Source organism: Dendrobates tinctorius, unplaced genomic scaffold (assembly GCF_039654945.1).
Source record: "Dendrobates tinctorius isolate UK_male_01 unplaced genomic scaffold, ASM3965494v1 ptg000236l, whole genome shotgun sequence".
Lineage (NCBI taxonomy): Eukaryota > Metazoa > Chordata > Amphibia > Anura > Dendrobatidae > Dendrobates > Dendrobates tinctorius.
Window position 1 is genome coordinate 3826907 of NW_027361903.1, and position 27563 is coordinate 3854469.

General features: G+C 48.2%; 1 protein-coding gene across 19 annotated transcripts in view; it reads left to right on the top strand.

The window, feature by feature from the left end:
* Positions 1-27563, top strand: part of ABLIM1 (actin binding LIM protein 1) — a 320476-nt gene that overhangs the window by 155819 nt on the left and 137094 nt on the right. For all 19 annotated transcript variants that reach the window (XM_073556604.1, XM_073556597.1, XM_073556595.1 and 16 more), the window contains exon 3: positions 27184-27367. In XM_073556604.1, coding sequence (XP_073412705.1) covers positions 27184-27367 — 184 coding nt within the window. The remainder of the gene's footprint in view (positions 1-27183; positions 27368-27563) is intronic.

The following is a 27563-nucleotide window of genomic DNA, read 5'->3' on the forward strand; positions in this document are numbered from 1 at the left end:
TCCTCGGGATCCTGCCCAGCTGTGCGGTGTCCCGTGTGTAGGGATTGGATGCGGTGCAGTTTGTGGCCCCGAGTGTCGCAGAGCCTCGTGTGCGGCGGTCCCTGCTTGTTCCCTGGTCTGGATCTGACGTGTGACGTCAGTCTCGCGCCTTGTCGCATCCTCCGCAGCACAGAGTATTTTCCGCTAGTGCGGAGTGGCGGGATGATGATGAGAGAGAGTTATCACTGTGTTATCTGTGGTGTTACATGGGACTGCAGGCCACATACAGATACTGTAGCGGTGTGGTGCATTATGGGAGGTGCAGGGACTTCCCGGGTCACTGATGCTATTTGCAGGCGATCTCTCCGGATTATCAGTATTGCTCGGTCCTGTCTGCACCCGTCCTCCATACTTTCCCTGTGACGTTCCTGTCCTTCTCCTCGGAGTCTGGGAACATTTCCGGTGGTTTCTTCTGCTCTTGACACTTTGTTAATCTTTGCCCCCCTGGGGCGCTGACGTTTAAAGGGACCTTGTCCTAGAAATGTAGTTCTTGTGGTTTCTCTAGAATCGATATAATGGAGGATAATTTGTCCGACTTCTTCCTCCTGTTTACTAGAACTGCAGGTGACAGAAGACTCAAGAAGTCCTGACTGATACGTTGTTGCTTTCCTGACTGATACCTTGTTGCTTTCCTGACTGATACCTTGTTGCTTTCCTGACTGATACCTTGTTGCTTTCCTGACTGATATGTTGTTGCTTTCCTGACTGATACGTTGTTGCTTTCCTGACTGATACGTTGTTGCTTTCCTGACTGATACGTTGTTGCTTTCCTGACTGATACGTTGTTGCTTTCCTGACTGATATGTTGTTGCTTTCCTGACTGATACGTTGTTGCTTTCCTGACTGATACCTTGTTGCTTTCCTGACTGATACCTTGTTGCTTTCCTGACTGATGCCTTGTTGCTTTCCTGACTGATGCCTTGTTGCTTTCCTGACTGATACCTTGTTGCTTTCCTGACTGATGCCTTGTTGCTTTCCTGACTGATGCGTTGTTGCTTTCCTGACTGATGCGTTGTTGCTTTCCTGACTGATGCGTTGTTGCTTTCCTGACTGATGCGTTGTTGCTTTCCTGACTGATATGTTGTTGCTTTCCTGACTGATATGTTGTTGCTTTCCTGACTGATATGTTGTTGCTTTCCTGACTGATACCTTGTTGCTTTCCTGACTGATACCTTGTTGCTTTCCTGACTGATGCCTTGTTGCTTTCCTGACTGATGCCTTGTTGCTTTCCTGACTGATACCTTGTTGCTTTCCTGACTGATGCCTTGTTGCTTTCCTGACTGATGCGTTGTTGCTTTCCTGACTGATGCGTTGTTGCTTTCCTGACTGATGCGTTGTTGCTTTCCTGACTGATGCGTTGTTGCTTTCCTGACTGATATGTTGTTGCTTTCCTGACTGATATGTTGTTGCTTTCCTGACTGATATGTTGTTGCTTTCCTGACTGATATGTTGTTGCTTTCCTGACTGATGCGTTGTTGCTTTCCTGACTGATATGTTGTTGCTTTCCTGACTGATGCGTTGTTGCTTTCCTGACTGATGCGTTGTTGCTTTCCTGACTGATATGTTGTTGCTTTCCTGACTGATACGTTGTTGCTTTCCTGACTGATACGTCGTTGCTTTCCTGACTGATACCTTGTTGCTTTCCTGACTGATACCTTGTTGCTTTCCTGACTGATATGTCGTTGCTTTCCTGACTGATATGTTGTTGCTTTCCTGACTGATACCTTGTTGCTTTCTTGACTGATACGTTGTTGCCGTAGTCCCTATTATTTGTTGTTTGGACTGTTCTTCCATCGCTCACCGTCATGGGCGGTGCAGTGACCGGTGAGTGCCCCCTCCAGTGATGATGGCCTTCTGTGGAGAAACTCAGGAGCCTCAGATCTTGGGAAGGATCTCTCTAGGGAATCCCTCAGCGCTGACCTTGGCCTTGGATGAAGGTCGCTCGGCTCTGGTTACGCCGCTCATCCAATGTTAATGAAGTATTAGGGGGCGAGTAGACTGCGAGGAGGCGACACCGAGATTCCCGTGTGCACGGCGCACACAGATGGCAGAAACCGGGAGCGGCTCTGAGGATGCGCCACAGATGTGATGGGAATGGCGCATTTCAGGAGAAGTTACTGTTCTCTTACAACATCTTAGTTTGCACTAAACTGGCGCAGACCAATGTGGAATTCGGCTGCGGCTCCGCTCGTCCGCACACGGCTCGCACTTTGGCACTGACAAACGTCTTGAGCGCTGTGCACACCGTCAGTCTTTATGTGCAAACCTTAATAAGTTACTTTATAAACTCGTATACACCAGAATGTAAGTGCGAGAACATTAATAATGCAGATCATAGTGATCACCCAGCTGAGACACCGTAGTTATAAACACCATCATCTGGCTGAGATACAGCAATTACTCATCATTCTGCTGAGATACAGCAGTTATATATATTGTATCTTTCTGCTAAGATATTATGTACAAAAGTTATATCCACGATCACATGGCTTTATATATACATCGCTCAGCTGAGATACAGTAGTTCTATACACTATCATCATCTGACTGAGATACCACAGTTATATACGCCATCCTCCGGCTGAGATACCACAGTTATATACGCCATCCTCCGGCTGAGATACCACAGTTATGGACGCTGTCCTCCGGCTGAGATACCACAGTTATGGACGCCGTCCTCCGGCTGAGATACCACAGTTATGGACGCCATCCTCCGGCTGAGATACCACAGTTATGGACGCCGTCCTCCGGCTGAGATACCAGTTATATACGCCATCCTCCGGCTGAGATACCACAGTTATAGACGCTATTATGCGGCTGAGATACCACAGTTATAGACGCCATCCTCCGGCTGAGATACCACAGTTATAGACGCCGTCCTCCGGCTGAGATACCACAGTTATAGACGCCGTCCTCCGGCTGAGATACCACAGTTATAGACGCCGTCCTCCGGCTGAGATACCACAGTTATAGACGCCGTCCTCCGGCTGAGATACCACAGTTATAGACGCCGTCCTCCGGCTGAGATACCACAGTTATAGACGCCGTCCTCCGGCTGAGATACCACAGTTATAGACGCCGTCCTCCGGCTGAGATACCACAGTTATAGACGCCGTCCTCCGGCTGAGATGCCACAGCTTTAAGCACTACTATCCGGCTTGGATACCTCACTTTTGCACATATCCACCACTGGCCCTTTGTTGGAGCCTCTAGTTGGGGTCACAAGTTCCTTTCTTCCCGGTGGGTTTCTCTGATATTATGGATCCGCTGATCGCCGGGGGGCTGTGGAGTCGCTGGCGGCCGGGCCACAGAGTAATGTAGGGCGATGGACTCCGCAGGAGTCTGTCGATCCTTGGAGCCGCCGCTCCGAGCTCCACAAAGTTATTTTTACTGAAGACCTTGAAGAAGATTCAGAATAAGAAACCTTCCAGAAAATCGACCCGTCCTCTCCTCCGTCTGTTACTGGCTCCGGGGTTATAGAAATAAGGGGTTAATCAGTGTATGATGAAGATGGCGAGGAGCCGAGGCACAAATGGCGGAAAAAGGCACAGCATTTATATTTATACACAACTCTGCAATTTTACCCTTCTCGACGCTTGAAAACAAGAAATAAAAATATACAAGTGCAATTACTCTGTATAGTTGGTGAGATATCGTGTATCCGTGCAGATAATCCTCTGTGAGCGAAGCACATCAGCAGCACTGACACATTGTTACAAGGTGGATGAATACAGGAGATCTCAGAGAGGGAGGAGGGGGATGCAGCTGCAGCTTCTCTCTACTCACAGTGGTACAGAAACGGGAGTCAGGAGACATCTGATTGGCTCAGAGCGCACAGCACCGTTCTGCCATCACACCAGGAAGAGCCGCACAATCGCCGGACAGTCCGAGGGGAGATGAGCCGCACAATGGCCGTACAATCTGAGGGAAGATGAGCCGCACAATGGCCGGACAGTCCGAGGGGAGATGAGCCGCACAATCGCCGTACAATCTGAGGGAAGATGAGCCGCACAATCGCCGTACAATCTGAGGGGAGATGAGCCGCACAATCGCCGGACAGTCCGAGGGGAGATGAGCCGCACAATCGCCGGACAGTCCGAGGGGAGATGAGCCGCACAATCGCCGGACAGTCCGAGGGGAGATGAGCCGCACAATCGCCGGACAGTCCGAGGGGAGATGAGCCGCACAATCGCCGGACAGTCCGAGGGGAGATGAGCCGCACAATCGCCGGACAGTCCGAGGGGAGATGAGCCGCACAATCGCCGGACAGTCCGAGGGGAGATGAGCCGCACAATCGCCGGACAGTCCGAGGGGAGATGAGCCGCACAATCGCCGGACAGTCCGAGGGGAGATGAGCCGCACAATCGCCGGACAGTCCGAGGGGAGATGAGCCGCACAATCGCCGGACAGTCCGAGGGGAGATGAGCCGCACAATCGCCGGACAGTCCGAGGAGAGATGAGCCGCACAATCGCCGGACAGTCCGAGGGGAGATGAGCCGCACAATCGCCGGACAGTCCGAGGGGAGATGAGCCGGACAGTCCGAGGGGAGATGAGCCGCACAATCGCCGGACAGTCCGAGGGGAGATGAGCCGCACAATCGCCGGACAGTCCGAGGGGAGATGAGCCGCACAATCGCCGGACAGTCCGAGGGGAGATGAGCCGCACAATCGCCGGACAGTCCGAGGGGAGATGAGCCGCACAATCGCCGGACAGTCCGAGGGGAGATGAGCCGCACAATCGCCGGACAGTCCGAGGAGAGATGAGCCGCACAATCGCCGGACAGTCCGAGGAGAGATGAGCCGCACAATCGCCGGACAGTCCGAGGGGAGATGAGCCGCACAATCGCCGGACAGTCCGAGGGGAGATGAGCCGGACAGTCCGAGGGGAGATGAGCCGCACAATCGCCGGACAGTCCGAGGGGAGATGAGCCGCACAATCGCCGGACAGTCCGTCATTCAGACGTCATTGATTTTTCTTTTGTGCTGAAACTTGACCGATGTTCATCACAATTTAGGATGAGATATCAATGTTTGCTCGGTGTCTGTTGTTTTACCATCAATTTTTCATTTTTTTTATGCAAATAAAATCTGCTGGAAGATTCTCCTAATAGTCAGATGCCGGCCGTGTTCTGCCCGTTTTTCATTGAGTACTGCACAATTTTTTTTTTTCCACAGACTCATACACTTCCATTGGCGAGTTTGAGCAGCGAGTCGGATCATAATCAGAATTGTCTCCATTCTTGGTGCAAACTATTAGATTTTACTAGGTTCGGGCTCTATCCGTAAGGCCGGAGTCACACACAATGTATAAAAATATGGTCCGTGTTCTACAGACGAGAATCACAGAAATTTTCCCTGAGCAGTGATCCGTCTGTCAGCCGTGTGCAATGCGAGGATCCATGTGACATCCGTACGGCGAGATTTTCTCGCTGGTTTGCAGAATGGACAAATAATGGGTCCATGGCCTCAAATATTGATGAAAACATATATACAGTGTGTATATAGTGTGTGTGTGTGTGTGTGTATATATATATATATATATATATATATATATATATATATATATATATATATATATATATATATATATATATATATATTTATATCTCTAGCAGAATCGGTTAAAATTCAATTGCAGGCATCTGTAAAATCATTACAGAACCCGACAGGATGAGACATGAGTTACATACAGTAATCCATTGCATATCCGTTAGATTTATATATGTCCCTCACTAATAATGTTAGTAGCGTATGTGTGTAAAATCTTTGGAGCTGTAGGTGTTAAATTAAAGGATTAATTCACGGAAAAAACTTGCGTCAGCTCCCACCCAATTTTCTCCGCCAGAGAGGACAAGCCAGTGAGTGAGGGCAGATATTAATAGCCTAGAGAGGGACCATTGTTTTTGCCCCCCCCCCCGCTAAAAAAAATCTGCCGCCAGCCACCCCAGAATACGAGCATCTGTAAGATGCACTTATTCTGGCAGGTACCCACTCTCTTCCCATTCCCCTGTAGCAGGTGGCATATGGAGTAATAAGGGGTTAATGTCACCTTGCTATTGTAAGATGACATTAAGCCTGGTTAATAATGTAGAGGTTCAATAAGACACCTATCCATTGTTAATCCAATAGTATGAGATAAACACACATTTTTTCCATCTTTATTTCACTCCCAATCCAAGCGAAGCCATCATTCTCCAATAAAAAAGCAACACTATCCCATACCTGTCGACCGTACAGTCAAGTCCCACGCTGCAATCCATCTGAAGGGGTTAAATAGTTTACAACCGGGAGCGGTGCTAATACGAGCGGCCCAACTGTAAACCACGGAGTAATGAAGGAAAAACTGCCTGCGCAGCCTCCCCGCCTGACCGGAGAAGAACTGATTAGCGTGGGAAAGTTACTGAATACTTTCCCACGCTGGTGAGTTCACCGCGGGTCAGGCGGGGAGGCTGCGCAGCCTCAGTGACTACCGCTGGCTATTAATTTCTGCCCTCAGTCACTGGCTTGTCCTCTCTTGGGAGCCCACACAAGTTTTTTCCTTGAATTAATCCTTTAACAACTAAAGCTCCAAAATTTTACACACAAACACACTACTAACATTATTGGTGAGGGACATATATAAATCTAACGGATATGCCATGGTTCACTGTATGTAACCAATGTCTCATCCTGTCGGGTTCTGCAGTGATTTTACAGATGACGACAATTGAATTTTAACCGATTCTGCTATCTATATCTCTATGAAATATAAATATATATATGTGTGTGTCACTGGTATACACACTACCGTTGCAAAGTTTCGGGGTCACCCAGACAATTTTGTGGTTTCCATGAAAACTCATACTTTTATTAATCACATGAGTTACCAAATGAATTTATATTCAGAATTGAGAGTCCTCATTGGTTGATACCTTTTAATGGCTAACTGAAAAGATGGTGACGCATTGCAGCTTTCCAGACTCCTCAGGTCTCTTCTTCAGGCTAGACTAATACAAAATCTGAAGAGTCACATATTTATACACAAGACAGCACAGAAATAACACAATAGATAAGACAAGTGACGTGAAGTAGAACTATCAATATGGGAGAGGGAGAAACATAAATATAAACATTGGACCAGTTCATAGATAAGGAGTCCGGATGTTTTATGGTCCTCTGATTGGGGTCTAGTTCTGCTTCACATCACTTGTCTTATCTATTGCATTTTTTCTAGGCTGTATTGTGCATAAATATGTGACTCTTCAGATGTTGTATTAGTCAATGCCTGATGAAGAGACCTGAGGAGTCTGGAAAGCTGCAATGTGTTACCATCTTTTCAGGTAGCCATTAAAAGGCATCAACCACTGAGGACTCTCAATCCTGAATATTTTTCTATCTACTGGCTAACACGGTACAAAGATACAAAGATATACATCTTTCCTGTATCAAATGAATTTATAATCTCGTCCAGACATTGACAATGTTTGAAAAAAAGATTTTTATTTGAAATAATAATTTTCTCCTTCAAACTTTGCTTTGGTCACAGAATGCTCCTTTGCAGCAATTTCAGGATTGCAGGCCTTTGGCATTCTAGCAGCTAATTTGCGGAGGTAATCTGGAGAAATTTCCCCCCATGCTTCCAGAAGCCCCTCCCACAATTTGGCTTGATGGGCACTTTTTAGTACCATACGGTCAAGCTCCTCCCACCACAGCTCAATGGGGGTGAGATCTGGTGACTGCGCTGGCCACTCCGTTACAGATAGAATACCAGCTGCCGGCTTCTTCCCTAAATAGTTCTGGCATAATTTGGAGGTGTGCTTTGGGTCATTGTCCTGTTGTAGGATAAAATTGGCTCCAAGCGCTGTCCACAGGATATGGCATGGCGATGCAAAATGGAGTGATAGCCTTCCTTATTCAAAATCCCTTTTACCTTGTACAAATCTCCCACTTTACCAGCACCAAAGCAACCCCAGACCATCACATTACCTCCACCATGCTTGACAGATGTTGTCAGGCACTCTTCCAGCGTCTTTTCAGTTGTTCTGTGTCTCACAAATGTTCTTCTGTGTGATCCAAACACCTCACACTTGGATTCGTCTGTCCATAACACTTTTTACCAATCTTCCTTTTATCTTTTGCCCATATTAATCTTTTCCTTTTATTAGCCACTCTCAGATATGGCTTTTTCTTTGCCACTCTGCCCTGAAGGCCAGCATCCCGGAGTTGCCTCTTCACTGTAGACATTGACACTGGCGTTTTGTGTGTACTATTTAATGAAGCTGCCAGTTGACGACCTGTGAGGCGTCGATTTCTCAAACTACAGACTCTAATGTACTTGTCTTGTTGCTCCGTTGTGCAGCGCGGCTTCCCACTTCTCTTTCTACTCTGGTTAGAGCCTGTTTTTGCTCTCCTCTGAAGGGAGTAGTACACACCATTGTAGGAAATCTTCAGTTTCTTGCCATCTTCTCACTTGGAATAGCTTTCTAAGAACAAGAATAGACTGTCGAGTTTCACATGAAAGTCCTTTTTTTCTGGCAATTTTGAGAGTTTAATGAAACCAACAAATGTAGAGTTCCAGATTCTCCACTAGCTCAAAGGAAGGTCAGGTTTATAGCTTCTCTAATCAGCCAAACTGTTTTCAGCTGTGCTAACATACTTGCACAAGAGTTTTCAAGGGTATTCTAACCGTCCATTAGCCTTCTTACACAAGTAGCAAACACAAAGTACCATAAGAACACTGGAGTGATGGTTGTTGGAAATGGGCCTCTATACACCTATGAAGATATTGCATTACAATCCAGACGTTTGCAGCTAGAATAGTCATTTACCACATTAACAATGTATGGAGTGTATTTCTGAATCATTTAATGTTAGCTGCATTGGAAAAAAACTGTGCTTTTCTTTCAAAAATAAAGAAATTTCTGAGTGACCCTAAACTTTTGAACGGTCAGTGTGATTTTACAATATAGCGCACTGAATTGCCGGTTTTTGTTAAAGGACACCGGTGCGTATTTCTCGCAAGTCACACGCATGGTCCGTGTGTAATCCGTTTTTTTTTTCTCGCACCCATAGACCTGCATTGTTGAGTCTCGGACGAGATACGGTGGAAATCGCTCGCATAATACGGGCGAGAAACAATCGGCTGATGGGAGCTGCCCCATAGATTAACCTTGTTCCGAGTGCTGTGTGAGTTTTCTCTTGCGTAGCACTCGTCCGTATTTCTCTCTAGTGTGACTCCGGCCTAACAGAGAAAGCGGCGAGAACTCGTATGTGACTGAGGCCGTACCGAGCGCGGCAGGGACTGTGGAAGTGATGCGGAGTCTATTAGAAGAACATTCCTCTATCCGGCCGATCAGCTTCATGTCCAGTATATCACACGGGTGTGTAGGGCGCCATCGTGGTAGACGGATGCAGGAGCCTCATTACGTTTTTTAATTTTGCCATTTTCGGTTCTGGCGATCGTCTGCCGTTCTGAACCTCTTGTGTTTTTAATTGAGACTAATTGAATGAGCTCTCGGAGGACGGCGGGGATGGCGCAGCGCCAGGCGCTCTGTTATTATTTATGTGCGGTGCAATGAGTCTCAGCAGAACTTCGCTGGGAAATAAAGTTTGTGGTAGATAAAGAATAATAAGTGTCCACGACTGCCGCCTCCGTGCCGGGAACCATAGGACAGGGACGTGGGAGCCTGAAGGAGAGCGAGCCGGCAGATGAGACCCAGGTGAGTGCGAACAGGAAAAGAGAGGGGCGCTGCCCCGAGACCCCAGAATACAGAGCTGTATAGGAAGCCTGCAAGAGGAAGGAGTCATGGAACCTACAGGACACGTACGTGAGTCATCAGCATCTGCTCCTATAAATGCACACACAGCACCACTCCTCCTGTATATATACACTGCACAGTACCACTCCTCCTGTATATATACACTGCACAGTACCCTCCTCCTGTATATATACACTGCACAGTACCACTCCTCCTGTATATATACACTGCACAGTACCGCTCCTCCTGTATATATACACTGCACAGTACCGCTCCTCCTGTATATATACACTGCACAGTACCACTCCTCCTGTATATATACACTGCACAGTACCGCTCCTCCTGTATATATACACTGCACAGTACCGCTCCTCCTGTATATATACACTGCACAGTACCGCTCCTCCTGTATATATACACTGCACAGTACCGCTCCTCCTGTATATATACACTGCACAGTACCGCTCCTCCTGTATATATACACTGCACAGTACCGCTCCTCCTGTATATATACACTGCACAGTACCGCTCCTCCTGTATATATACACTGCACAGTACCGCTCCTCCTGTATATATACACTGCACAGTACCGCTCCTCCTGTATATATACACTGCACAGTACCACTCCTCCTGTATATATACACTGCACAGCACCACTCCTCCTGTATATATACACTGCACAGCACCACTCCTCCCGTATATATACACTGCACAGTACCGCTCCTCCCGTATATATACACTGCACAGTACCGCTCCCCCTGTATATATACACTGAACAGTACCACTCCTCCTGTATATATACACTGCACAGTACCTGGCTCACTTTCCACATTTGATCCCATCACAGAAGAAGAAGTCTCCAGACTCCTCTCTTCTTCTCGTCCGACTACATGCACTACCGACCCCATGCCCTCACATCTCCTCCAGTCTCTCCAGTCGTCACAGCCCACCTAACTACAATCTTTAATCTCTCCCTCTCCTCGGGCATTTTCCCATCCTCCTTCAAACACGCCATTGTTACTCCATTACTAAAGAAACCTGCTCTCGACCCATCCTGCACAAACAATTACAGACCAGTCTCCAATCTCCCCTTCATCTCTAAACTTTTGGAACGCCTAGTTTACTCCCGCCTTACCCGTTACCTCTCCACTCACTACCTCCTAGACCCTTCACAGTCTGGCTTCTGCCCCTTACATTCGACTGAAACTGCACTCATCAAAGTGACCAATGACCTTCTGACAGCAAAACGTAATGGTGACCACTCTCTGCTCATTCTTCTTGACCTTTCTGCAGCTTTCGATACTGTTGACCACCATCTCCTACTCTCTAGGCTCCAGTCACTAGGCATTAAGGACACTGCTCTCTCCTGGTTCTCCTCCTATCTCTCTGACCGCTCCTTCAGTGTTTTGTTCTCTGGCTCCACGTCATCTCCTCTTCCTCTCACTGTTGGGGTACCTCAGGGCTCAGTCCTTGGTCCCCTTCTTTTCTCTCTCTCTACACAGCCCCAATTGGACAGACCATCAGCAGATTTGCCTTTCAGTACCATCTTTATGCTGATGACACAACTATACACATCTTCCCCCGACCTTATCCCCGCTGTACTACAGAACGCCAGTGACTGTCTGTCCTCAGTCTCCAATATCATGTCCACTCTCTATCTGAAACTCAACCTCTCTAAAACTGAACTTCTTCTGCTCCCGCCGTCTACTAACCTCCCTAAATCTGACATTTCCCTCTCCGTGGATGGTACCATAATAACACCCCGGCAGCAGGCGCGCTGTCTGGGTGTTTTGTTTGACACCAATCTCTCCTTCACATCCCATATACAATCTCTTGCCCGCTCGTGCCGCTTACACCTAAAGAACATCTCTAGAATCCGCCCTTTTCTCGCCATGGAAACAACAAAAACCTCTCACTGTCGCCCTGATCCACTCCCGCCTGGATTACTGCAATGCTCTATTAATTGGCCTCCCCGTCACTCTACTATCCCCCCTCCAGTCCATACTTAATGCAGCGGCCAGGATCGTCCATCTGGCTAATCGGTACTCGGACGCATCCGCTCTTCGCCAGTCCTTACACTGGCTGCCCATTCATTATAGGATCCAATTCACAGTACTTGTTCTCACCCACAAAGCTCTCCACAGTGCGGCACCCCCTTACATTTCTTCCCTCATTTCTGTCTATCGGCCTAGCCGATCGCTGCGCTCTGCAAATGACTTTCGACTAACCTCTGCACTAATCCGTACCTCCCACTCCAAGACTTCTCCCGTGCTGCTCCTATCCTCTGGAATGCTCTACCCCAAGAAATCAGGACTATCCACAATTTGCATAGTTTTAGGCGCTCCCTCAAAACTCACTTGTTCAGAGCGGCCTATCACATTCACTAATCAAAGTCATTCTCTGTGTAAGTGTGCGTGAGTAGCCCATTCACTATCTCCATCCATCCTTCACTCCCGCAAGATGGCTGGACCTTCATTGTAAATACACCATTGTGAATACACACCTGTACTCTGTATCTCCCTCACCTCATTGTAGATTGTAAGCTCTCACCAGCAGGGGCGGCTTATTTCGTCTTATTTTGCTTCAATTATTGTATTGTTAGCGTTGTTACTTATGACTTGTGTTTTGAAACTGTTAAACTGTAAAGCGCTGCGGAATATGTTGGCGCTATATAAATAAAGATTATTATTATTATTATTACCGCTCCTCCTGTATATATACACTGCACAGTACAACTCCTCCTGTATATATACATTGCACAGTACCGCTCCTCCTGTATATATACAGTGCACAGTACCCCTCCTCCTGTGTATATACACTGCACAGTACCACTCCTCCTGTATATATACACTGCACAGTACCACTCCTCCTGTATATATACACTGCACAGTACCATTCCTCCTGTATATATACACTGCACAGTACCCCTCCTCCTGTGTATATACACTGCACAGTACCCCTCCTCCTGTATATATACACTGCACAGCACCACTCCTCCTGTATATATACATTGCACAGTACCGCTCCTCCTGTATATATACACTGCACAGTACCATTCCTCCTGTATATATACACTGCACAGTACCCCTCCTCCTGTGTATATACACTGCACAGTACCACTCCTCCTGTATATATACACTGCACAGTACCACTCCTCCTGTATATATACACTGCACAGTACCATTCCTCCTGTATATATACACTGCACAGTACCCCTCCTCCTGTGTATATACACTGCACAGTACCCCTCCTCCTGTATATATACATTGCACAGTACCATTCCTCCTGTATATATACACTGCACAGTACCACTCCTCCTGTATATATACACTGCACAGTACAACTCCTCCTGTATATATACACTGCACAGTACCATTCCTCCTGTATATATACACTGCACAGTACCCCTCCTCCTGTGTATATACACTGCACAGTACCCCTCCTCCTGTATATATACATTGCACAGTACCACTCCTCCTGTATATATACATTGCACAGTACCGCTCCTCCTGTATATATACACTGCACAGTACAACTCCTCCTGTATATATACACTGCACAGTACCATTCCTCCTGTATATATACACTGCACAGTACCCCTCCTCCTGTGTATATACACTGCACAGTACCACTCCTCCTGTATATACACACTGCACAGTACCACTCCTCCTGTATATACACACTGCACAGTACCACTCCTCCTGTATATATACACTGCACAGTACCACTCCTCCTGTATATATACACTGCACAGTACCACTCCTCCTGTATATACACACTGCACAGTACCACTCCTCCTGTATATATACACTGCACAGTACCACTCCTCCTGTATATATACACTGCACAGTACCACTCCTCCTGTATACACTGCACAGTACCCCTCCTCCTGTATATATACACTGCACAGTACCACTCCTCCTGTGTATATACACTGCACAGTACAACTCCTCCTGTATATACACACTGCACAGTACCACTCCTCCTGTATATATACACTGCACAGTACCACTCCTCCTGTATACACTGCACAGTACCCCTCCTCCTGTATATATACACTGCACAGTACCACTCCTCCTGTATATATACACTGCACAGTACCACTCCTCCTGTGTATATACACTGCACAGTACAACTCCTCCTGTATATACACACTGCACAGTACCATTCCTCCTGTATATATACACTGCACAGTACCACTCCTCCTGTATATACACTGCACAGTACCGCTCCTCCTGTATATATACACTGCACAGTACCCCTCCTCCTGTATATATACACACTGCACAGTACCCCTCCTCCTGTATATACACTGCACAGTACCGCTCCTCCTGTATATATACACTGCACAGTACCCCTCCTCCTGTATATATACACACTGCACAGTACCACTCCTCCTGTATATATACACTGCACAGTACCACTCCTCCTGTATATATACACTGCACAGTACCGCTCCTCCTGTATATATGTACACTGCACAGTACCGCTCCTCCTGTATATATACACTGCACAGTACCACTCCTCCTGTAAATATACACTGCACAGTACCACTCCTCCTGTATATATACACTGCACAGTACCACTCCTCCTGTATATATACACTGCACAGTACAACTCCTCCTGTATATACACACTGCACAGTACCATTCCTCCTGTATATACACACTGCACAGTACAACTCCTCCTGTATATACACACTGCACAGTACCACTCCTCCTGTATATACACTGCACAGTACCGCTCCTCCTGTATATATACACTGCACAGTACCCCTCCTCCTGTATATATACACACTGCACAGTACCCCTCCTCCTGTATATATACACTGCACAGTACCCCTCCTTCTGTATATATACACTGCACAATACCCCTCCTTCTGTATATATACACTGCACAGTACCCCTCCTTCTGTATATATACACTGCACAGTACCCCTCCTCCTGTATATATACACTGCACAGTACCATTCCTCCTGTAAATATACACTGCACAGTACCGCTCCTCCTGTATATATACACTGCACAGTACCATTCCTCCTGTAAATATACACTGCACAGTACCACTCCTCCTGTATATATACACTGCACAGTACCACTCCTCTCCTGTGTGTATATACACACTGCACAGTGCCACTCCTCTCCTGTGTATATACACTGCACAGTACCACTCCTCCTGTATATATGTACACTGCACAGTACCGCTCCTCCTGTATATATACACTGCACAGTACCCCTCCTCCTGTATATATACACTGCACAGTACCACTCCTCTCCTGTGTGTATATATACACTGCACAGTACCGCTCCTCCTGTATATATACACTGCACAGTACCGCTCCTCTCCTGTGTATATACACACTGCACAGTACCACTCCTCCTGTATATATACACTGCACAGTACCACTCCTCCTGTATATATACACTGCACAGTACCACTCCTCCTGTATATATGTACACTGCACAGTACCGCTCCTCCTGTATATATACACTGCACAGTACCACTCCTCCTGTATATATACACTGCACAGTACCACTCCTCCTGTATATATACACTGCACAGTACCGCTCCTCCTGTATATATACACTGCACAGTACCGCTCCTCCTGTATATATACACTGCACAGTACCGCTCCTCCTGTATATATACACTGCACAGTACCCCTCCTCCTGTATATATACACTGCACAGTACCCCTCCTCCTGTATATATACACTGCACAGTACCCCTCCTCCTGTATATATACACTGCACAGTACCCCTCCTCCTGTATATACACACTGCACAGTACCCCTCCTCCTGTAAATATACACTGCACAGTACCACGCCTCCTGTATATACACTCACTGGCCACTTTATTAGGTACACCTGTCCAACTGTGTGTTAAGACTTAATTTCTAATCAGCCAATCACATGGCGGCAACTCAGTGCATTTAGGCATGTAGACATGGTCAAGACAATCTCCTGCAGTTCAAACCGAGCATCAGTATGGGGAAGAAAGGTGATTTGAGTGCCTTTGAACGTGGCATGATTGTTGGTGCCAGAAGGGCTGGTCTGAGAATTTCAGAAACTGCTGATCTACTGGGATTTTCACGCACAACCATCTCTAGGGTTTACAGAGAATGGTCCGAAAAAGAAAAAAAATCCAGTGAGCGGCAGTTCTGTGGCCGGAAATGCCATGTTGATGCCAGAGGTCAGAGGAGAATGGGCAGACTGGTTCGAGCTGATAGAAAGGCAACAGTGACTCAAATTGCCACCCGTTACAACCAAGGTAGGCAGAAGAGCATCTCTGAACGCACAGTGCGTCGAACTTTGAGGCAGATGGGCTACAGCAGCAGAAGACCACACTGGGTACCACTCCTCTCAGCTAAGAACAGGAAACTGAGGCTACAATTTGCACAAGCTCATCGAAATTGGACAGTAGAAGATTGGAAAAACGTTGCCTGGTCTGATGAGTCTCGATTTCTGCTGCGACATTCGGATGGTAGGGTCAGAATTTGGCGTAAACAACATGAAAGCATGGATCCATCCTGCCTTGTATCAACGGTTCAGGCTGGTGGTGGTGGTGTCATGGTGTGGGGAATTTTTTCTTGGCACTCTTTGGGCCCCTTGGTACCAATTGAGCATCGTTGCAACGCCACAGCCTACCTGAGTATTGTTGCTGACCATGTCCATCCCTTTATGACCACAATGTACCCAACATCTGATGGCTACTTTCAGCAGGATAATGCGCCATGTCATAAAGCTCGAATCATCTCAGATTGGTTTCTTGAACATGACAATGAGTTTACTGTACTCAAATGGCCTCCTCAGTCACCAGATCTCAATCCAATAGAGCATCTTTGGGATGTGGTGGAACGGGAGATTCGCATCAGGGATGTGCAGCCGACAAATCTGCGCCAACTGTGTGATGCCATCATGTCAATATGGTCCAAAAACTCTGAGGAATGCTTCCAGCACCTTGTTGAATCTCTGCCACGAAGAATTGAGGCAGTTCTGAAGGCAAAAGGGGGTCCAACCCCTTACTAGCATGGTGTACCTAATAAAGTGGCCAGTGAGTGTATATACACTGCACAGTACCACTCCTCCTGTATATATACACTGCACAGTACCGCTCCTCCTGTATATATACACTGCACAGTACCGCTCCTCCTGTATATATACACTGCACAGTACCGCTCCTCCTGTATATATACACTGCACAGTACCGCTCCTCCTGTGTATATATACACTGCACAGTACCGCTCCTCCTGTGTATATATACCCTGCACAGTACCACTCCTCCTGTATATATACACTGCACAGTACCCCTCCTCCTGTATATACACACTGCACAGTACCACTCCTCCTGTATATATACACTGCACAGTACCACTCCTCCTGTATATATACACTGCACAGTACCACTCCTCCTGTATATATACACTGCACAGTACCGCTCCTCCTGTATATATACACTGCACAGTACCGCTCCTCCTGTATATATACACTGCACAGTACCGCTCCTCCTGTATATATACACTGCACAGTACCGCTCCTCCTGTATATATACACTGCACAGTACCACTCCTCCTGTATATATACACTGCACAGTACCACTCCTCCTGTATATACACACTGCACAGTACCACTCCTCCTGTATATACACACTGCACAGTACCACTCCTCCTGTATATATACACTGCACAGTACCGCTCCTCCTGTATATATACACTGCACAGTACCGCTCCTCCTGTATATATACACTGCACAGTACCGCTCCTCCTGTGTATATATACACTGCACAGTACCGCTCCTCCTGTGTATATATACCCTGCACAGTACCACTCCTGTGTATATATACACTGCACAGTACCACTCCTCCTGTATATACACACTGCACAGTACCACTCCTCCTGTATATATACACTGCACAGTACCGCTCCTCCTGTATATATACACTGCACAGTACCGCTCCTCCTGTATATATACACTGCACAGTACCGCTCCTCCTGTGTATATACACTGCACAGTACCGCTCCTCCTGTGTATATATACCCTGCACAGTACCACTCCTGTGTATATATACACTGCACAGTACCACTCCTCCTGTATATATACACTGCACAGTACCACTCCTCCTGTATATATACACTGCACAGTACCGCTCCTCCTGTATATATACACTGCACAGTACCGCTCCTCCTGTATATATACACTGCACAGTACCGCTCCTCCTGTGTATATATACCCTGCACAGTACCGCTCCTCCTGTATATATACACACTGCACAGTACCACTCCTCCTGTATATATACACTGCACAGTACCGCTCCTCCTGTATATATACACTGCACAGTACCGCTCCTCCTGTGTATATATACACTGCACAGTACCACTCCTCCTGTATATACACACTGCACAGTACCACTCCTCCTGTATATATACACTGCACAGTACCGCTCCTCCTGTATATATATATACACTGCACAGTACCACTCCTCCTGTATATACACACTTCACAGTACCACTCCTGTATATATACACTGCACAGTACCGCTCCTCCTGTATATATACACTGCACAGTACCCCTCCTCCTGTATATATACACTGCACAGTACCACTCCTCCTGTATATATATACACTGCACAGTACCATTCCTCCTGTATATACACACTTCACAGTACCACTCCTGTATATACACACTGCACAGCACCAGGTGCAGCGTCTTTCCTCCGCAGGAGCCGGTCTGTTCCTGCGCCGGTGATGCGCAGCGTCTGCCGTACATCAGTAATCATATGGCTGAGGAGTGGAGCGCGATTTCCTGGTGCGACACAATGAAACCCTTCTCTCCGGTATCGGCTGCCAAACCCCGTGGGCACGGTACTAAACCTCCCATCTGTGTCTACCTGGCTGCATGTTGCCACCATCACTTTGCTGCCATTCTGCACAGCGACCTGCTGCCGTTTAACCCTGTCCTCTCTCCTCAGTCAGTGCATGATTATATTATTTCCTCTTTTGTTTTAGTGTTGCTGCCAAGTTTTTTGTGACATCATAATCTTTCGGGTAATGGACAATTTATAGATCACTGAGGGTCCAACCACTGAGACCACCAGCGATCCTGAGAATGGAGGAGCGCACGCTCTGCCAACACTCCACTAAGATGGCATACCGCCGAGCCCCACTGTCGTGGACACTGAAGATGGTCCCCACATATCAATAAGTTATCCTCCGCTACCGCATGGGGAAGGAACATATTAAAAGCTTGGAATTTAGTTAGAAACATTTTAATTATTCTAATCTTCCAACAGATTTAGCACAGGCATCCCTGAGATTTCTGCCCCCCTCCATTAGGATCCCTCATAGATCACTGGGTTCTCCAGATAGATTGCCCCTTGGTTCTTATCTGGGCTCGGACGCTCCAGAACACCCATCTTCTGGTGACAACGTTCTTTTGGTGATTTGGAGCTCATTAAGAGTTGTCACTGAAAGGTGAAATTCCTCCTCATCTTCAGCTTTTTAGCAGAGGCCGGAAGGTCCTGATGTAAAATTGTATGATATTTGGGATTTGTTCTGTTCATAATCCCCTCCCCTTTGGCTAAAGCCCCAGTTCCAGAGTACAATGCTGCCCCCAACTTGCTTCACAGTGGGGATGGTGATGACCGGCATTGGATTTGCACCTTTTGGAATTCTGACCAAGAGTTCCCTCTCAGACAGAACTCGTTTCTGCTTCTGGCCCGTGTGATGGAAGCTCTGGAAGAACTTTGCCGGGCTCGGATGTTTTTCTGTGTAAGAAAATGCTTCCTTCTTCTCCCCGACCCCACAGGCCAGAGATATGAAGAACATTAGAGATTGTGGTCACATGCAGGACAAAACTGGGACTGGCCAGAAGCTCCTGCAGCTCCTCTAATGTTGCTGTCGGCCTCTTTCAGCCTCATGTGACAATTATTTTTCTTGTGTTTTCACCAATATCTGAGGGACGTCCAGTTCTCGGTAATGTCACTGCTGTCAGCCACTTCTTGATGACGTCTTCACTGTGTCAGTGGTAGATCTTATGCTTGGGAAATGTTTTAGCACCTTCCTCTGACTGACAACTGTGCACACTGAGATCCTCTGCTGTGTTGTCAGCTGTTTGTGGACAGAATATGTCAGGAAAATCCTCCGAGAGCAGCGACACTTTCTCTGGGGTTTATCAGAATCGCTGTAAATGACGACGGCCGAGCGCTGATACGGTGTGAAGTGGGGGGAATGTGACCGGCTGATACTGAGCACAACCACAGCCCCGATTATAGGAGGGCACACACACTTATGCAACCACATTTTATTTATTTTTCTTCCAAAAAGATTTCAGTGTTTCTCACTGGATTTGTACAGATTGTGGGCGACATTAAAGGGGTAATATGTTCTGAAATTAGTCATCTTGGTAGGATTATTTACATGACAAAAATATGGTATTTTAAACTGGGCGTGTAGACTTTTATATCTACTGCAGGGGCGGACACAGACTGTAGTGGGCCCCTGTGCAAGAAATTTTTGGCCCCCCCCTCCCGCCCTTCATAGGGCAACAAAGTTATTTGTTATTATCTAATATTGAGGCTATGCAGGGCTGGATATAATATCTGTAGGGTCCTGCTAGGCTGTATTTATTATTTGCCAGTTTCAGCCTCCAAATTATATATACAGGCCAGCACAGCCTCCAAATAACATATATTGCCCACTATCCCAGCATTGCCTCTAGTTGTTAATATATACAGCCCAGCATAACCTCCAAATAAAATATGGTATACAGCCCAGCATAGCCTCCAGTTAATATATAAAGCCCAGCACAGCATCCAAATAACATATACAGCCCACTAGCCCAGCATAGCCTTCAGTTAATATATAAAGCCCAGCACAGCATCCAAATAACATATACAGCCCAGCACAGCCTCCAGTTAATATATACAGCGCCCAGCACAGACTCCAGGTAATATATACAGCCCAGCACAGCTTCCATTTAATATATACAGCCTTCAGGTAATATATACAGCCCACCACAGCCTCCAGGTAATATATACAGCCCAGCATAGCCTCTAAATAACATATATAGCCCAAGACAGCCTCCAGGTAATATATATAGGCACCCCCGTTTCCCTTTGTTTCATAATGCTCTCCCCATATACGGTCTACTTTTGGCATAGTACTTCTCGCCCTATGTGGCCCCCCAGTTTATGCTGCTTCTCCCCCTATGTGGGCCGCCCGATTCATGTTTCTTCTCCCCCCATGAGCCGCCCCATTCATGAGCAGCCAAGCATCTCCCCCAGGGGCACCCCCTTTCATGACCAGCCATTCTCCCCAGGGGCCCCCCATTCATGAGCAGCCAAGGCCATGCTTCTCCCCAGGCCAGGGGCCCCCCATTCATGAGCAGCCAGGCCATGCTTCTCAGGCCAGGGCCCCCCCATTTATGAGCAGCCAGGCAATGCTTCTCCCCAGGCCAGGGGCCCCCCATTCATGAGCAGCCAGACCAGGGGCCCCCACATTCCTGAGCAGCCAGGCCATGCTTCCCTTCTCCCCAGGCCAGGGGCCCCCCATTCATGAGCAGCCAGGCCATGCTTCTCAGGCCAGGGCCCCCCCATTTATGAGCAGCCAGGCAATGCTTCTCCCCAGGCCAGGGGCCCCCCATTCATGAGCAGCCAGACCAGGGGCCCCCACATTCCTGAGCAGCCAGGCCATGCTTCCCTTCTCCCCAGGCCAGGGGCCCCCCATTCATGAGCAGCCAGGCCATGCTGCAGTTCTCCCCCAGGACGGAGCCCCCCAAAAATCATGCCTGCCCTGCTTCAGTTCTCCCCCAGGAGCCCCCCAAAATCATGCCTGCCTCGGTCCCAGTCCCTCAGTCCTGCTCAGCTCTGGTACTCTTACTTGGAGCAGGCAGGACAGGCCAGACCAAGAGGATCCATCCACTGTCCGCACATTCCTGAGCTGCAGCATTTTGTTATGGGGCACGACACACAGTGACTTCACAGACACGCGCTGCGGCTGCAGCCACCGTCCACGCACAGTGAGTGACAGTCAGTCTGTCTCCTCCTCTCCTCCCCCACAGTGGCAGCGCAGCACAGCACTGACGCTGATCTCACCTCAGGGCTGGCTCCTCTGCAGCGGCGCTCGCACTGTCAGGATCCACTCCCACGCGCCTCCCGAAGTGCTGCTCTCCTCTTTGCGCCTCGGCTCCGCGGCGCTCCACATGGTAAATTTGAATAGGTAAATAATTAGCATACCTCCCAACTATTGAAGAAGAGAAATAGGGACAAAGGCTGCCGCCGCAAGTTCTAGGCCACACCCACAAGCCTACCCATTTAGCGACTAGTCACACCCATGTCCACGCCCAGCCGCACCCATTTAGCACTGCTGATCACACTGACTATTAGGGGCATAGTGGCTAATATTATGGGCACAGTGGCTGGTACTGTGGGCACACTGACTGGTACTAAGGAAAAGAAAGAAAACAGAGAGCAAAAAGAAAATAGAGAAAGAAAGGAGAGCGAGAGAGAAATAAAAAGCAGAGAAAGAAAGAACAGAGAAAGAAAGAGGGGAAAGAAAGAACAGAGAGCGAAAGAACAGAGAAAGAAAGGGGAAAGAAAGAACAGAGAAAAAGAAAGGAACACAGACAGAAAGAGGGGAAAGAAAAAAAGAGAGAACAGAGAGAGAAAGAGAGGGGAAAGAAAGAACAGAGAGAGGGGACAGAAAAAAAGAGCAGAGGGAGGGGCGAAAGAAAGAATAGAGAGCGAAAGAAAGAAAAAGAAAGAACATAGAAAGAAAGAGGGGAAAGAAAGAACAGAGAGAGAGAAAGAAAGAGGGGAAAGAAAGAACAGAGAGAGAAAGAAAAAGAGAGGGAAAGACAGAACAGAGAAAGAAAGAAACAAAGAAAGAAAGGTTCTATAAAGATACTATAGCAGCCCGGCTCCCATTGTATTGCCCACCTGAGCCTCCCGATGCAGGACATATCATGATCCGCTAACATGGCCAGCATCCCTGATTCCAAGGCGATGCTGCTGTCCGCGCTGTCCGAGGAGGACATGGTGATGGATCTGAAGCATTCCTGGTTCCGTCACAATCTCCTCATGAAATTACCTCATCAGCTTCCAGCACATCACTTCCGGTGGAACATCATGTGCGAGTTTTAAAGTGCTACTCTGGGCTCTACCGTGTACTCCTGTGTCCGTGGGAAAAGCCCACTTTGTATGCCTCATACATACTTGGCTCCGCTCCATACATCCAGTACACATATGGCTCCACTCCGTACACACACGGCTCCACATTCCCCATACACACGCGGCTCCGCTCCGTACACCAAGTACACACGCGGCTCCGCTCCGTACACCAAGTACACACACGACTCCGCTCCGTACACCTCGTACACGCAACTCTGCTCCGTACGCCCCCGTACACACTCGGCTCCGCTTCGTACGCCCGTACACGCGCTGCTCCATTCCGTACACCTTGTACACATGCGGCTCCGCTCTGTACACCTCGTACACGCGCGGCTCCGCTCCGTACACCTCATACACACGCGACTCTGCTCCGTACGCCCCTGTACACACTCGGCTCCGCTTCGTACGCCCGTACACACGCTGCTCCATTCCGTACACCTCGTACACGTGCGGCTCCGTTCCATACACCACGTACACGCGCGGCTCCGCACACCTCATACACACGCGACTCTGCTCCGTACGCCCCCGTACACACTCAGCTCCGCTTCGTACGCCCGTACACGCGCTGCTCCATTCCGTACACCTCGTACACGCGTGGCTCTGCTCCGTACACCTCGTACACGCGTGGCTCTGCTCCGTACACCTCGTACACGCTCCACTCCGTACACCACGTACACGCTCCGCTCCGTACAGCACGTACACGCTCCGCTCTGTACACCTCGTACATGCGCGGCTCTGCTACATCCACACTGTAAAACCCTCCTCACCCCACACAGAAACTTTACCTCAACCAGCACAGCAAAGTCCTGCGGAGTGCAGACAGACACAGAGGCAGACACTGCCCCTGATCATGTGACCCCTGACTCCTCCCCTCTCACAGGTCCTGGGCTCACAGAGCGCACACAGCCCAGCCACATAGACACGGAGAACCCTGATCATGTGACCCCTGACTCCTCCCCTCTCACAGGTCCTGAGCGCACAGCCCAGCCACATAGACACGGAGAACCCTGATCATGTGACCCCTGACTCCTCCCCTCTCACAGGTCCTGTGCGCACAGAGCGCACACAGCCCAGCCACATAGACACGGAGAACCCTGATCATGTGACCCCTGACTCCTCCCCTCTCACAGGTCCTGTGCGCACAGAGCGCACACAGCCCAGCCACATAGACACGGAGAACCCTGATTATGTGACCCCTGACTCCTCCCCTCTCACAGGTCCTCTGCGCACAGTGACAGAACACACACAGCCCAGCCACATCATTGGAGCCATGAATTAGCCATGCAGTGCTGGAGGGGGCCCCTCTCCCCCGGGGCCCACGTTCAATGAACGGGCTGCACGGGCGGTAGGTCCGCCCCTGATCTACTGTATATGCAGTTGTGGCTAAAAGTTTTGACACTGCTACAAATTTTGATTTTCACATTTTGCAGCGTTAGTGTTTTCACTCTTTTTTTAGTTGTTTGTTCCTATGGTAACTGACAAACAATTATAAACATTCCATAAGTTTTGACACATTTTTTATTGACAAATATATAAACTTTCCTCATCCCCTCGCCACCTCTGCTTCGTCCCCTGCAGACCAGTCCCTGTACTTCTGGCAGATATGTTTCTGATGAAGCCCCTTTAGACTGTAGAGAAGGTGATGCTGCAATGATCCTGTGTCTGCCAGCAATAAAGCCTCCTGAGATCATCCATGTGCGGGGGCTTCTCATCCATGGTGGGGATCACAATCATACCTAAAAACACTGCCAGGAATAAATAATGGGCTCTAAACCTCCTCCAAGAACAACTCCTCATCCAGGACAATGTGGAGATGATTCTTTCCCCCATGATGGGGTCCAGGTCACAAGACAAAAGTGATAACTAAGTGGCTCGGGAACAAAACATAATATTAATAATAATTTTATTTCTATAGCGCCAACATATTCCGCAGCACTTTACATTATAGAGGGGACTTGTACAGACAATAAATGACATCACAGAATAAATCACAGATAGCAAGAGGAGTGAGGGCCCTGCTGCTCGCAAGCTTACAATCTATAAGGGAAAAGGGGAGACACAAAAGGTGGATGGTAATTGCTTTCATTGTTCGGACCAGCCATAGTGTAAGAATCGGGTGTTCCTGTTGCTGCATGAACCAGATAACAGTCTAAGTATGTAACAGTACAGACACAGAGGGCTATTAAATGCAAAAACATGTGAGAACATGATACGAGGACTCTGGTTATGAAGAAAATTTTGAATGGACAAGCAGGGATATTTACCGTATTTTTCAGACTATAAGACGCACTGGACCATGAGACGCACCCCAAATTTTCAGAAGGAAAATAGGGAAAAAAAAGTGTCAAATGGGGGTCAGTCTTACAGTTTGAATTCAGCTTACCGGGGGAGGGGGGATCTGCACAGGTGGAGTGGTCACAGGGGAGCATGGTCACAGGGGTTGTTCGGTGATCCAGGCCGGTGCGGTGACCTTCGGTAAATCCCATCCCAGGCTGGTGCAGCGGTGGTCCTCTTAGGTTCCCGGTGGTTCCGCCGGTATTTCGCGACAGGTTCGGCTGTGGTGCGGCAGGCCTCCACCGGAATTTTACGACAGGTGCGGCGGTGGTGCTCTGTGGTGCAGTGGGGCTCTGCTGGCACTATGTAATGGGTGCGGCGGCATTTGGTCAAAGCCCAGAGGCCCCCCGCAGATCTATTACTGCGATTCTGTGGCCTTTGGGAAAATGACCACGGGGGCATCGCATGCTCAAATTCAGATCTCGGCAAACGAGATCTCCTCTTCCGAGATCTGAATCTGAGCATGCGCCGCCCCCAGCGGCCACTTTCCCGAAGGCCACTGCATCGCAGCTGTGGATCTGCGGGGTCCTCCTGGCTTTCGCCAAATACCGGCGGGGCCCCCACTCCACAGAGCATCATCGCCACACCACCACCTCTCCACAGAGCACGACCACCGCGCCAGCCTGGGTACGGAGGCTGCATCGCCCTGCAGAGTCAAATCGGGACCACCGCCGCAGTATTTTGTAAGTATATTACGATTAGAAGGCGCACCCTCATTGTTCCCAAAAAAATTTTGGGAAAAAAGTGCGTCTTATGGTTCGAAAAATACGGTAGATTAATTTGTTGATGCGGTAGGACAGTCTGAATAAATGCGTTTTCAGGGCACGCTTAAAATTGTGGGTATTGGTGATTAATCGAATTATCCTGGGTAGTGCATTCCAAAGAATTGGCGCAGCACGTGAAAAGTCTTGGAGACGGGAGTGGGAGGTTCTGATTATTGAGGATGCTAACCTCAGGTCATTAGCAGAACGGAGGGCGCAGGTAGGGTGGTAGGCTGAGACGAGGGAGGAGATGTAGGGTGGTGCTGAGCCATGGAGGGCTTTGTGGGTGAGGGTAATAAGTTTATACTGGATTCTGGAGTGGATGGGTAACCAGTGTAATGACTGGCACAAGGTGGAGGCATCGGTGTAACGATTGGTGAGGAATATAATCCTGGCTGCAGCATTCAGTACAGATTGGAGGGAGGAAAGTTTGGTAAGAGGGAGACCGATTAGTAGAGAGTTACAATAGTTCAGACGAGAATGAATAAGAGCGACAGTGAGAGTTTTTGTAGAGTCGAAAGTAAGAAAACTCCCAGATCTCATTCCATTGAGAACCTGCGGTCAATCTTCAAAAAGCAACAAAATCCAGAACTTGTGATAACTCTGACCTCTGATGAGACAAGAATGGGCAGCCATCAGTCAGGATCGGCCCAGAAGCTGATATCCAGCTGCTAGGAGAGAGGCAGTAGTCTAGGGAATAAAGGGCAGTGCTGGAAATATTGAGACATCACAGAAACTTCATGTTTTTGTCAATAAAAGTGTAAAAACTCATGAAACCTTTATAATTGTCCGCCATTAACCATAGAAACAGCGACTAAAAAGGAGAAAAACACTAAAGAGGAATTCTATTCTAAATGTACCAGGAAGTTCAGGATGAGCAGGGCTGTATCTGGAATTGTGGAAAGTGGGTATATAATATATATGGTAATCTGCATTGATGGTTTATTAGGGGGATGCTGAGATCTTTGGGGGCCCTTGGAGCATAAATCTGGCATGCAGATTCATAAATAATTTTCCTTCCACCTCTGGGGAATTGAATGCGACAACCGGTCTGGACGCATGTCCTGCTCTGCGGCGGTTGTCCGTTCTGGCCATTGTTTCTGTTTCCCTTCCATTTCTCACCTTCGGTGTTTTCTTTCTTTTTTGCAGTTTGCGGCTGTGATTTGGCTCAGGGCGGCTTCTTCATCAAGAACGGAGAGTATCTGTGCACGTTGGATTACCAGCGCATGTACGGGACGCAGTGCAGCGGCTGCGGAGAGTTTGTGGAGGGAGAAGTGGTGACGGCGCTGGGAAAGACCTACCACCCCGCCTGCTTCGCCTGCACGGCCTGCAAGTGAGTCTTTCATGCAAAACCCATCACAAGTTGTGCTGAAATAACTGAGCTCGTGTCTGTCGTGTCTCTGGTGAGGATGTCGCCATATTGCGCTTATAAAGTGTCACCCGCTCCCTGGGGCCTCGCCGTTTTCAGTCCTCCCCGCTGATCACTACGTATTTATTGGGATTATCGCTTCCATCTGACCTTGCTCTTT